At 37.3% G+C, this 13,831-nt stretch overlaps 2 protein-coding genes across 3 annotated transcripts in view; one reads left to right on the top strand and one right to left on the bottom strand.

Moving 5' to 3' along the window:
* Positions 1-13,831, bottom strand: part of LOC117156797 (uncharacterized) — a 154,843-nt gene that overhangs the window by 103,970 nt on the left and 37,042 nt on the right. The gene's annotated exons all lie outside the window — the stretch shown is intronic.
* Positions 1-13,831, top strand: part of LOC117156737 (uncharacterized) — a 48,238-nt gene that overhangs the window by 13,289 nt on the left and 21,118 nt on the right. Inside the window, exon 3 of the mRNA XM_076618232.1 lies at positions 418-629. Coding sequence (XP_076474347.1) covers positions 418-629 — 212 coding nt within the window. The remainder of the gene's footprint in view (positions 1-417; positions 630-13,831) is intronic.

The following is a 13,831-nucleotide window of genomic DNA, read 5'->3' as shown; positions in this document are numbered from 1 at the left end:
AGAGTTAGTAATTTTTAAATTTTCAGAAATCATTTGTTCTGAATCTATAAAATATCCATAAAATATTAGGAATCTTTTAGTAATTCTCATAATTTTAGTGTCAATAAAATTAACAATTTTTATATATTCCAAATTCTTTAAATAGCAATCTCCATGACACAAAATTGTATTAAAGAGATCTTGTTCACCCTTCGACGAGCCTTATCTCTCCGAAAGAAACTTCCCTTTCAATACAAAGCAGTAAGAAACACGAGACAAATCCAATTAGCAAAACAGTTTGAATCACGAAGAGCAACAAGTCCGGAAAGTGTCTTTGATTACTGTGGTGCATCGAGGCTAAGGGGCGAAACGCAAGCGACTGATTTTCTGAGAACATCTTATATCGTATTATCACTCGTCAACAATATTGAATTTCAGTGGATCGGTTTACGAAGGCCAGTGGCAGAATGGGAAACGCCACGGTCTGGGCATGGAAACCCGTGGACGGTGGATTTATCGCGGCGAATGGTCTCAAGGATTTAAGGGTCGATACGGTGTCAGACAATCGACCACGTCCACGGCGAGGTACGAGGGCACGTGGGCGAGTGGACTTCAGGATGGATACGGTTCAGAGACCTACGCGGACAGCGGTGAGTTCTACTTTAATCGTGCTTTTATATTGAAAGAACGCTGGTTTCTCGCTCCTTTTACGTGCATTTTGTGCATCGTACGTGGGCGGAGATATCGAGCGTGGTATATTAAAAAAGGCTGAATGGGATGCGTTGTTTATATAGATCATTTCTTATTGTAATTTTTCTGTGGTACTTTATGCCGCGAAGCATGCTATTTTAAAAACAATTTAACGAAGGCTTGATAAATATTTGAGAGATAAATAATTAATGTAAGGGGGACTCATTATTTTAATGGGATTATTAATAATGGAATGAAGAACGAATAGAGTAGCATTACATCGCAAGTGCAAAGTTTGAAAATTATAATTTGAAAAAAATAAAAGTCTAGAAAATTAATTACAATTTCTGTACAAAGTTGTACATTTTTCGAGCATGGAGGAGGCAGCGAATTATTCGTTGTCTGACTCGATACGAACAGAATCTCCTGCCGCTTGAAAGAAGTTCAGGCGAAATGCAAAATAATACGAACCATTGGAGAACGCGGTAGGGAAGGTTGACGCGTAATAGGAACGAAATAAAGCTGTCAGAAACAGATCAAAGGATACGGCGTATCCTGGGTGTCGAAGCAACTCGTGGAAATCTGTGTCAACTCCAAGTGACAAGCCACGTGTCCGGGATTGATCTCGACGCGGATTAATCGACTCGAAGCTGTCGATTCCTCGACGAACTTTGATCCCACTTAACCGATGAGAACCGCCATTCGAATTTTTTGCGTTTAATCCTGTAGTTATTAATAAGTACTTTAATTACTAATCTGTCTGCTAGAGACGTAGTCTCTTTTTCGCACGAAATTTGGAACACTGCCAATTTGGCAGTATAGCCAACACGACCATCTTTATGACTAGCTTTTCCATTGCTTTAATAATCAATAAACATAGATATTCGTTCGATTTCGTATCAAATAATTTGATATTTCATTTATTAATCTAAATTCGCGAAGAAAATCTTTGAGATTGAAGACAAATTTCCTATAGATATTTTATACCGTCCTTTTGCTAGATGAGCGATTTATCTAAAAAATTGTCAGTTTTGAAATATTTACAGAAGTTGTTTCTATATATCAAAAAATCGAACTGTGTATTAGGATAGCAATGTTATAATTATATAATAAAATATTATAGCATTTATTATATATATGTAACTCACACTACACAAGAATCTTACGTGTTTCTTAATTAATAAGGAATTTTCCTTAATTACGTCACTCTTTTATCAAAAGATGATAATGCGAAATAAATCACAACGATATTAAGATTATTATAACGATTTAAGTTCTTAATGAAGTTGTGCATGCTTGATGAAAGACAGTAATTTCATGGGATAGAAATAAATAAGTAAACGTTCGCATTAATTAACGTCGCGTGTCGACGAGTTGCGTGCGATGACAGTGCGTGTCGCGTTACCAGCTATATATCTGGAATCCTATAATTCTAACCTTTGAAGGTATTTCCTTTCGTGGGCGTCGTGCGGTTAGTCGATGTTTTAAAGTCACGTGCTAACGAAATCGGACATAAACCTCCACTAATTCAACAAACACCAGACCTACAATTAATCCAAACTATTCATTCGAAGTCGAATTTGTTCCGTTTATGTAGGGAAATGAAATAAGTAACAAGGTTTTGGAGATGAAAAGTACATGTTTTAGATTTTAGATGATTTCTGTCCTGCCCGAGGAATGAAAGAATACATGTGTCATTGATTCCTAAATTAATCTGTGATGGCACACTATATGCATCATATGCATAAAACTTTGCTTTAATCTTTACGTAATATCGTCTATTACTTCGTTTCAGTAACGTATTTCCCCAGATAGCTTTTTTAAAATATGTCTTTAATACTAGCTGATAATAAAAATTTCTTTTAGAAACCTGTGTTATTGGCTGTTTTTATCAGTAATGCGTCACCGACTTCAAACAGATTAAGCCTTATATTCCATCTCTATGCTTTCTTTCATACGTCATTGCGTCGATTAATCTCGTGATACGAGTATCTTTTCACAAAAGAATCGTAATTTCAATGCGACTCTGATCCCTCGAGGGGAAATCGGGATTTCCATTCGCTCGACTTGTCAATCGAAATTTCTCCGGTGTCCCCGAGGCAATTTTAACCTTATTCCTAAACCAGGGTGAGAAAACAGCAAACAGCATGGCATGATGTCTGAGAAAAGACACGAAAGCAACGTGAAAACGGTGCGAAGTCACAGTTGAAATAAAAATCAGAGTTCCTTTCCGCGTTTCCGACGGGTTTATTTAATATCCATCGTGTAGCATTTCTGCGATCCATGGAAATGCAAAGTGACGGTCGGTGGTCCACAACGGCTCGTAAAGCAACTTTTAGATTGGCCGCGATAAAATCGTGTGACTCACACTCCAACTATTTTCCCTGGCCGTTGTAGCATTTCGAGCGAGTCCACGGATCGACCCCGATTCGCGTACGCACACGTACGGGAAACACTGCCGTGACTCTAGAAAAGAAAAAGAAATAAATCCAGGCGATCTATGGCTGTAGGAAAGACGAGCGTCGTCGACGATGTGGATATGAGCTAGCGAATGGGAAGGAAAAAGTGTCAGAGGGATAGCGTGTCATCGATTTTATGTAACCTATGTTAGTGAAACGTGAAATTTGGACGTTCACCTCTCGAGTATAATATGTGGCTCGCTAGGAGAACCGATAGTGCGTTTTTTACCTTGTATCGATAAAATGTCAAGTCGTCGTTTGGTCGTATAACGTATCGTATAAGGAAGTGTTGTTACAAAGTTTCGGGTTAGGTTCGCTGTGTTAATAGAAAATAGAGGTTCAAAGGAAATGATTAAGTAACTAAACAAAGTACAAAATTTAAAAAATGAAATGACAAATAGACTCTAGATGTTTATACAAGTTTATAGCTTTATGAGTAACTTCGATAAAAAAAAAAAGTTTCACCCTGTAAATCGATATTTTGTGTATTTTTGTGTATCATGTACTTTCTGTACATTCTTGCGGCCAAAAATTTCCGATAAATACATAAACATCCGTAGTCTAATTATAAGTCACGGTGAATCATATTCACCCAACATCGATGAAAATTTATCCTTGAAAAACGTTGAATTCGACACTCTAATTTATTTTTATACACTTTGAAGACATTAAATAGACACGTATGAAATATTTTTGTCAATTTGGTATTCTATAAGGTAATATCGGCAATATTATACTTTTTATATAAACCTGTTTTTAATATTAAATTTTTACTCGATAAAATAACACTTCGTAGAAAAGTATTTAATACTTGTTCTAAATAATCGATAGGAACCACGCATAATATATCCACACTTCAATCGAAATAGAATAGAACCATGTTAAGTATTATTTTGGTCGACCTCGTGTTCGGAACGAATAAAAGCTGCTATAGAAAGGATTTGGACAAATCGATACCACCAAGCAACTCCCCGTGCCAATGATTTCATCGTTTTAGAATCTCCAGACTTGGAAACGACGAAAACAATCTTCCCTTCGGTGATCATTTTCTTCCTTTTAATCGCTCCACGGAGATAGCTTCGTTATTTTTATTTTATTCGATCAACAAAATCCATCACCCTCTTGTACCACTGTCTGACCTTCGGCCCTCGTCGCAAGAGAAGGATCGCTAGCGGGAAATAAACGAGTAAATTGCGATTGATCGAATCTTCTGTTCCAATATATCGTCGATCGGCACATCTGTTTTTTCGTCCCGTCCTTCGATCAATCCCTATCCATCTATAGAAACTATTTGCACGGTGGTGGAGAACAAAATATTCGTCTATATCAAGAAAAAGAAAAGAGACATAGAAAATATTATATAAGGCGTGGTACGAAATATTCGAAAATATTTTATGGAATTTTTTCATTGAAGGCACCGAGATATCGAGAAAACTTAGTTTCAAAAAAAGAAAGGTTTTACTAATAATATTAATTCAATTGAGAACTTTGGTAAACGCATAGTTTTTACGTATTGTTTGAAAACCAAGACCAAGTTAATTACGAATGAACATTTAACAGACCATATCATGTTTTTCCTTTTATTTGTGAATATTGCTCGCTCAGTGACAAAATATTAATTTCAGTTCTAACGAGAATTTCATAATAATATTGTTCGATAGGATTTGATGAAACGTTGCTAAAACGGATAACCGAATGTTGGAAGGAAATTGTTGTGCTACTTAGAGAGTATTACATTGTTGGCTTAATATTCCGGAATCGATCGATAGTGATACAAAGCATCGACATACTGTTCAGGATTACTCCTGAAAATAATGATACCCGTAAATAACAAACTACGAAATTACATGGGGAAACGATCGCGAAATCTTGGATCAACTTTTACCAGATATAATTGCAATCTCGAAGCAAGAACCGTATTCGTTAACAAACACATAACGAAATATATGACATACAATTTACAGAAGTCTTTAGATAACAAAAACCTTCAACCATAAAACATATCTTTTGCTTACTGTTGTACCTTATTACACAATTGAGCTAAATTAGTTGCCCTTTTTAGTTGAAATGCTCTGTTTAACATTTTTCAATTTTCAAAATATCTTGAAATATTAAGAATTCCCCAGATCTGTCATCTTTCTGATCGTTTAAAGTCAGCGACAAGAATAATCGGCGATACTTGCGCGACTTTTCTGTAACTATCAGTAAAGAAAATCGTAAAAAAGAATAGTCGGTTGCTCCACTTTTTAATCACCCTGTATATTAATTTCACTTCGAACGTGAGCGGAAGAACGGAAGAATGGAAACAATCGCGGCAAGGGAAGAACAATAAGACCGAGTTCGAAAGAAAAACAAAAACTAGAAGGAAGGAACGATGGAAAGAAGCAACTTGGAAGGAAGAGATGAAATATCGGAGCGTGAGGGAAAAGTAGAGAAGAAGGCACGGCGAGAGTCGTGAAAGGGTGAAAATGAGAAAAGAAGGGAAACGAGAAAATATGAGGATTTAGAAAAGAGGCGAGGGAGCTGAGACAGAAGTTGGAGAGAGAGAAAGGAACGCGCCAGTGGTGCGGATAAGTTTTATTGCGTTTCATTTCGCTTGCCGCACTTGAGCGCTTTATTTAGAGCCAAACGAGCCAGCTGCCCGCGTTTTCTGATCTCACGGCGCCCTCCTGTCAAGGAAGAAACGCCGACGATGATGTATGCTCGCCCTGTAAAATCATTACTTAACCCATTAGCCGCCGAACAGTGAAATAACGCGTGTAAGTTGTGTAAATGCAATCTCAGTAAGGAATACCTATACATATTTAAGCCTTTAACTTACTCATAATGTATCTTTACTTTTTGCTAAGTGTACGTTTGCAATAAACGGCTTGTAACTATTATTACTTTATGTTATTATTATTATTTCAAATTGGTTTCAAATTCTATCGCTGTATTCATGATAGTCGTGTATCATTATAGTATGAATGAAAATTTAAAAGGTTTCGTATAAACATATAAACACACACATAATACATTCATACAAATTTTCTATGAATAATATTTATAAATAATACACACACTAGAATGTTCCATAAATGTTGTAAATTGTCACTGTATTCCTGTCAAAATTAGGCAAAAAAGGAGGCTGTTTCGTCTATTTAATGAACTAAGAATTATCCGAGCAACCAATGTCCTAATTTTTATGAAATTCACGCGAGAAACGTTGTGATTGCGTTTCAACGTCTGGACGATCCTCTCCTCGTAGATCACCTTCTGCTTTTCATACATTCAAGAAAGAAAGATTCTTAGCCATGCACGACAAGAGGCGTGCAAAAGGTGACACGTTTTTGAAAATTATATTACGCAAGCAGCCTGATCTAAAAAAAAACGTTTTTGCGTTTTCCGGGCTCGTCAAAGAAACGCTAAACGATGTTGTACGCGCCGTTCGAACCTTTTGGATTTTCTTTTTTCTTGTCCTGTTTATTTTCATTACAGTTACACGCCACGCGGTATTTCGAGTGATTAAAGGGACTTTCGTGGAACAGCTTCTGGAGCAAAGTTACTAGCAACAAGTTTAAGACCATCAGTTTTGATGACTTATCTTTCCAGCATGACTGGCGAACATGTCTAAATGTTGGGAAAAATGCTTTTGTAACCGTAAGATTTTAAAGCAAGAAGCTAATGTTCCTAACATTGTAAAGATCAGTAGAAACTGTTTTAATCTTTCTTCTTTTATACCTTATGGCACCGAATATTTTTTAGTCTGTGGAAAAATTACTTTTCATTAATTAACAATAATGAAATCAATACATATTTTTTTATGGTTTTACAAAGAGGATACACCGTGCTAAAAGAAGACCAGTTTCACAATCCACAAAAATTTTTTTAAAACATTGCAAGTCTTTTCGTTTGTTGAAATAAGAGCAAGAGGGAGACAGAAAAATTCATAGTAACAGAGAATGAGCCAAGGATAATACAGGTAGAACCAATAATCTAGAGATCATTACCGATTGTCGTTACGATAAGAACATACGAGACGAACGTAAACGTAGCTGGAAGATTTAAAAGGACGTGTTCACTTTGTGCCTGTTGTCTCGTTTACGACGCCATTGAAGCTAACGTAGCTCGTAAACCAAGGAAACTGAACTGCTGGATCGTTGCACGGAATACGAAATGCCCGGTGAACATTTTAAATTCCATCGAAACACGTTTAATTAGCACGTGCACCAATGTCTCGTGACGTCTCACGGAATCAACGAGCCGAGAAAACTCATCGTGCGACCAATTCCGGCCGAATGATCGTGCTATTTTCGCGTGTACTGCACGCACGTCCGAGATGACGTGACTGTGCCAGGCCGCTTCTTATTCGAGTCGCGTCGCGAATACGATGGTTTGTAGGCGAAATTCTCGAAATTGACGATCGGCGTGCCGCTTTTGGCAATTAGGAATCATGGATGCGTAGGTGGAGCTTTGTGACGACTTCCCTTCGTTACAGTGGTACACAATTTCCCTTTTAAATAGAGGAATCTGGTGTGAATAATTCTTTAATTTTAGAATTTTTAGGTAATTCCAGTATGGTTGGCCCATAGTTTTTGACAATCAACTGAGTCAACGATTATTCTTGCGTATAGGAAAATTCATTACAGTTTCGATGCATTGAAATGTGATTTTCAAATCGAGAACAGCGGAACAATTTTTAGCGGATCTTCGAGATTTATATCTAATTTGAATATGAATAATTCTATCTAGAATTTTTTAGACGATTCAGCTGATTGACATATCTACAGTTTCTGACGATTGAACCGCTTGAAAAATATAGAAAATTGAAGAAAGACAGGTTAAAATTGGACAAGGAAAATTTAGAATAAATTTTACTCGACCGAACCGAAGACAATTAACCGGCCAACCATTCCATAGGTCCATACCTGTTACAAGCTCGCTATTTTCCTGCGCTTTGGTCCTCGTTCGTGCGCAAAACCAAATTAACGGTTGAATAACTGTGTCTCTTTCTCTATCCATCTCTTTTCGTAACCATTCGAACGTTTAGATCCGCGAACCGTTCGAATGATTGATTACACGCCCGAGGATTGCTGACTTAAAAGATCATTAAAAGATCGATGGAAATCTGCGATGCAGCTGTGCAATGTAACACAAAAACACGCGCAAACACCGAGAAAATACGTCACGGTATATTTCAAATACACGTGCGCGTGTAACACGAAAATCTCAGCCAAGTTTGGCCTCGGGAAAGGTGCTGAATTACCAGAGGAAGATACGCAGAAAGTTTCTATTCTGCGTGCTGATACGGCCGATAACAATAGAAGCAGTTGTTTCTACTTTTGGATCTTTCTTCCACAATGCACCGGATCAAACCTTTTCACAGTTTATACGTAGCTTCATCCGATTAAACGAGATATAGCAAATTTACAGACGATCGCAAATATTCCGACGAAGTAGGAGATAATTTTATTATAAATGAATAAAGAATTATTAAAATAATGATTAATACGAATTACTGTGGATGTTTGTCGTTGATAGAAATTCATAATTATATGAAAACAAGTAAAAAAGGAGGAATATGAATAGAGTTTTGTTTCATCTATGTATTTAATATTATAACGAAAATACTATACTCTGAATGTTTCATATACTTTTTAATATTCTGCGCATACCTTCAAATTTGTCGGAAATGCGTAAAAATCCTCAGTCTAAATATTAGTATTTCTTGAAATGCACGCTTTCAAGGTCATTGATTACAAAGCCACGAAGCAAAATAAGTAGAATGAAGAAAATAATTCCACGTCGAAGTGTATCCAGGCACCAGCTGTGTAAAGGCGCGTGCATAGAGTGTGAAATGTGGAAGCGCATGTGTGTGCAAACCGCGTGGAGAAGGACAAGATCGTGCAAATATCATAATTATACTTACCATAGCGCTCCACCTTTAAAGCAATCCATGCAGACCGCGTTGATTCACCCTCCTGTTTGAACCTTTTGATTGTTGATCAATGCTATCGATCATTTTCTCGAGTATTGAATAATTGCACGATATTACGATGTTAAAAGAGAACGTGATGAGAAAAAAGATCAAGCAAATGAACGAGGTCTTTCACGTTTCTCGACCGGATCCCAACAATATTTCTTTCTTCTTCTCTAATGGAAGAAAAGGAAAACGAAACTAAAGAAAGATCACTGAATAAAAATTCAATAGACGGAGAAGTCTAAAGGGTGTCTAATTTACATAACAATTTGCACAGGGAATTAATTCGAGGAGGTTCTGTTGTCCCTTTACACGTGGGACCAGCAGTCGTGGAAACCGTATGAACGGAAGAAGCGCGGTTCGCGTTAAAAGGCGATTTCTCGCCGAGATAAAACGCCAGTGATTTGTTTTGTCTCTCTCTCTCTCTCTCTCTCTCCCACCTCCATGATAACGGTGGAAATTAATGAAAGAGCAACGTTTATAAGCGATTACGATATAGCCAGTAGGATTTCATAAGCAAAAAGGAGAAAAAAGCATATGTAATGGAAACGAAAAAAAGAAAAAGCAGAAAAATCAGACATATACAGAGTGTTAAAAAAGATAAGCGATATTCATGTGGTGTGAATTTGAATATCAAAGCAATGGAGAAAATTTATGAAGAAATAAATGACATTTAATATCCACCAATCTAATAATTTTACGCTAGAAATACATCGATAGCCGTATAGAATGATAATGGATATCTAGAATTGTCTTGAAATCACACCACATAAATGTTACCTGCTTTTCTTAGCGCACTGTAGAAGAGCATTTTTTAACGCACTGATTACCGAGATACCTTTCCTGCTTTTTTTGTATACGATTCTTATCGCCTCTCGTTGAAACCATGAGAGCTCTCACAGAGATTATCCCGCAATCAGCGAAGTTAGGAGTGGAGAATGGCGAGAGGAACGATCCTACAAGTCTTTCAGTAAAGAAAACACGGTGATGCGAGCACGGCGTGATTTTACGCTGCTGGAAAAGCGATTTTGAATGAACTACCCCGGCCATTCGTGTGCGCTTGTTGTTTCTTATTTTCAGAAACAGACGATTCACCGCGAACAAGAGACGTCTTGTCTTTTCAAGATTAAAGGAAACGAAATAGAGTTTTTTCGCTCGTGATTCTTTCTTTGGTCGAACGAGATCCATCGGAGTTTCCTCGGTAAAGTAACAAGTTGAGCAGAAACGAAGGAAGTAGAATAGGATCTTAGTCGGGCATAGAGAAACACAAGACGTTTCCGCGGCCAGAACCGGGAATGCGAAACGATACATATCGATGATTCGATAAACATCCGAGTTTCTATCTTTGAGCGGCAATATAACTTGGTTAACCGGCATGCACCGATGTTAAAATATCGAGCTTGTATCCCTGAAACGAGCCCAGAACAAAGGAATTTTACGATGGCGCTTAAAACTTTCCTCCCTTTCATTACGCTCATAATACCTAACGGGCAAGGATTAGGATAAGGAAAACACAATCTTTGTGCGGGACGGAATTCTAACTTCTCCAGATTGATAATAATCTATTTGGAAATTTATCTGAGAGCAGAGTTACGATGTTAAATATTAAAAAGGAAATAAGTCCAGTATACAGGATATTTCGGTAATCGTGAAATTCTGTCTTACCAGGAACTCGTTTCACAAATTGAAATGTAAGCAAAATCAGTAAATAAACGGAAATTTTATCTAAAGAGGCATAAAATTAATATCTACCGCTGATGTGTACTTAGATAGCACAGAAACTGATAAGAAATCAATATTAGGTATGATATTAACGTTACTTGTAAACAGGGTGTGGCCTGTATCAAAATCTGTATTCGTCTACGACGTAGTTAAGTACAGGTATATTCAAAGAATATTCTTAACATTCGACCTTTTCGAAAATAAAGCCTCATGTAAGAATATTTTATTCTTTATTTTCCATATATTTTTTAAATTTCATTTTCTAGAACCATCCTCGTCTTGATTGTACCTTGATTATTTGCACACCCTGTATAGTAAGATTTCCAACACACGAAACAACGCGAAACACAATCTTTTAGTTAAGAATAAGGGGGGGGGAAAAGGTTCGATTAATTAAAGTTCGTGTACTTCAGGGACACGATTCATTACGCGAGGATCATGATCACAGCCTGGCCGAATATCTCGTAAGCATTCCCTCGTTTCCCGTAGTTCATAAATATTGAACGACTGCTGCTGCACACCCTCGAACAAGAACGTCGTTCGTTTAAATAATGGATGCTTGCCCGACGTTACGAAAGAGGGAAAGTCAAAGATACGAAGAAACGAGTGTCTCTCCTGTAAGAGAGTTCGGTTTCCGTGATGTTCGCGTGATGAATGCGAATTTCTGCGTCTAACGAGTTAAGCCCGGCGTCTGGTTCTAATCGATCTACCTATCGAGAAATTATTTCGGGTCGTTCGACCTGGGATTCTTTTTCCGCTTACTTATCGCCCCTCGATCGAAAGTATCTTTTGGTATTTTCAGAGCTGTTATACGATCAAAATAATATTGTTAGTAACATTTTTCAGGCGGAATTTTTTCAGCTTATTTGACGGAAAATTGTAAGATTATATTATATAGATTAAAGAAATCTATAACTTGTTAATTCATTAAAAATTAAATTCATTAAATTATTCATAATTCATTAAATTATATATAATAATTACAGTAACAATTACGATAATTTATTAATTATTTGGTAAAATAAAGATTGATCTGGATGCTTCTTTCGGACAATTAACTTCCAGGCTTTCGATACCTTTAAGCTACGCGTTCAATCGTGTCTGATCATTGACGTCTTGTTCCACTGGCGCTGAGCGAAATCTTTACGAATAAATATGATCTGAAGGATCGTTCTGAAACCGGTTTCGTGTTGTTGGATATAAACAGAACAGGAAAGAGGAAAGTACGAGGAGCAACAACTAGATATATATCGAACGAGAGTAAGATACTTTTAGGTTTAATTTATTCGATGTCTGGACGAGTAACAGCGCCCGCCGTGGAATATTTATCGAGTGTTTTCTATTTTCATATCGAACCTCGAGCGATATAGACTGACTCACAAAAAGTATTTAAATACTTTCATAGGTGTATTATGTGTATTATAGAAAACATTTTGAGGGAAATTTCATTAGTACCGTAACGAAACATAATTATCATGATTATGTTGGCAAAAACATATATAGCAAACATAAAATCATTTACGATAGTGTTCGCACATCGTATTTGCGTTCCCTTTGCGACCGACTTCGTTCGTGGCGTATTTAGTCTCAAATTAGCATAGCTATATCAATTGGGCGGATCCAAAAGTCGACGTGAAAAATGCTTGTCGTGCGGAATAAACGTACCCACTGTGGGGCCGATAAGCGTCATCAGGACGCCTTGAAACACGAGGAACTGCGTCGTGGAGATTTATCGTCGCCAGAATGTATCAGTGGCCTGCTGGTGTTTAATTACCATCCTTAATTAACGGTCGACGCGAGGAATTCACGGAAGATGAAACGACACTATGGGACACCCGGTCGCCCGAGTGAAATTTATTTCATCATTTCTCGTCGTTTTGAAAACATTTCTAATTACCATTCCTTTTTGTAGATTCTTTCCTTTCCTTCTTATTATTAATGTCATTGGGCTTAAAACAATTCGATAGTGTTCATTCCGAATTGTATAGCAAATACAATTATATTAAAAAAAATATACGTTTCACATGTTGCGACATTTCAGCGCATGATTCGCGGCTCGTAAAAGATTCATTAACAGCACTGCAACAGTATTTATATTCGCATTCGCAATAATTTGTAAAGTAGCACGGTGATTAAGGCTAGAAAAAGTAGAATGGATAATAAATAGCTCTGAGAAGATCAGGACACCGTGTCGTAAATTAATATATCGTTTATTTTTTGTGAGCGTTAATAATACACTTTTTTATTCGTGTAGCAAGGCAGATTTTAAACGAGAAAGAAAAATCCACTACGGCTCTGTCGGATTCCTCGTTGAGCATTAGTTACCAGCTACGTTATTCTGATCGCAACGCGCACGTCATTTGGCAACACGAGTGATACCGCGGTACTCGTACAACAATGTTATAAATTTACGTCACGAGGATTACATAAATATTTACGCGTTCCTTAGATTATCGGGACGTGTATAACGGTCTAATAATAATATCGATATGTTCTAATAACGGTTTACCTCGATTCCCCCATTAAAGAATCCCGTACCGGTTGCAAATCGTGATTAGAAACGGCGAGAAACCATCGGAAGCTGCCAGCCAGCGTTCATTTTTATTTTCAACACAAACTTTCGTCAATGAACGCGCGCCGGAGCCATCGCTAAAATTAGAAACAATGTATTTCATGGCTGTCGATCGGCCGTCGGGCGCAAAGTATTTAAAAATCTTATCGTTTCGAAGAAGCCTTAATGGTAGCCAACCAGAGATATTTTCGTTCGTTTTATTTTCTAACGTTTATAGAACGTTTACAGTGACAGAAGACATGGCCATGTACGCGTGGCTGATTTTATAGACTCTCCTCTACGCATATGACGTACGGTATAGTTTAACGTTATATACAAGTCTCTCTCATGTTTGCCAGCGAACCGAGCTTCCGTGGTAACCTCTTATTACAAAATTCCCTATCTCACGAAGAAACGAGAGCTCGAAATAACAATTCTCTCAAGCAATAACCAGCAAACGTCGTTCAACGC

Source organism: Bombus vancouverensis, chromosome 4 (assembly GCF_051014615.1).
Source record: "Bombus vancouverensis nearcticus chromosome 4, iyBomVanc1_principal, whole genome shotgun sequence".
Classification (NCBI taxonomy): Eukaryota; Metazoa; Arthropoda; class Insecta; order Hymenoptera; family Apidae; genus Bombus; species Bombus vancouverensis.
This window is presented reverse-complemented; position numbering and strand designations above follow the sequence as displayed.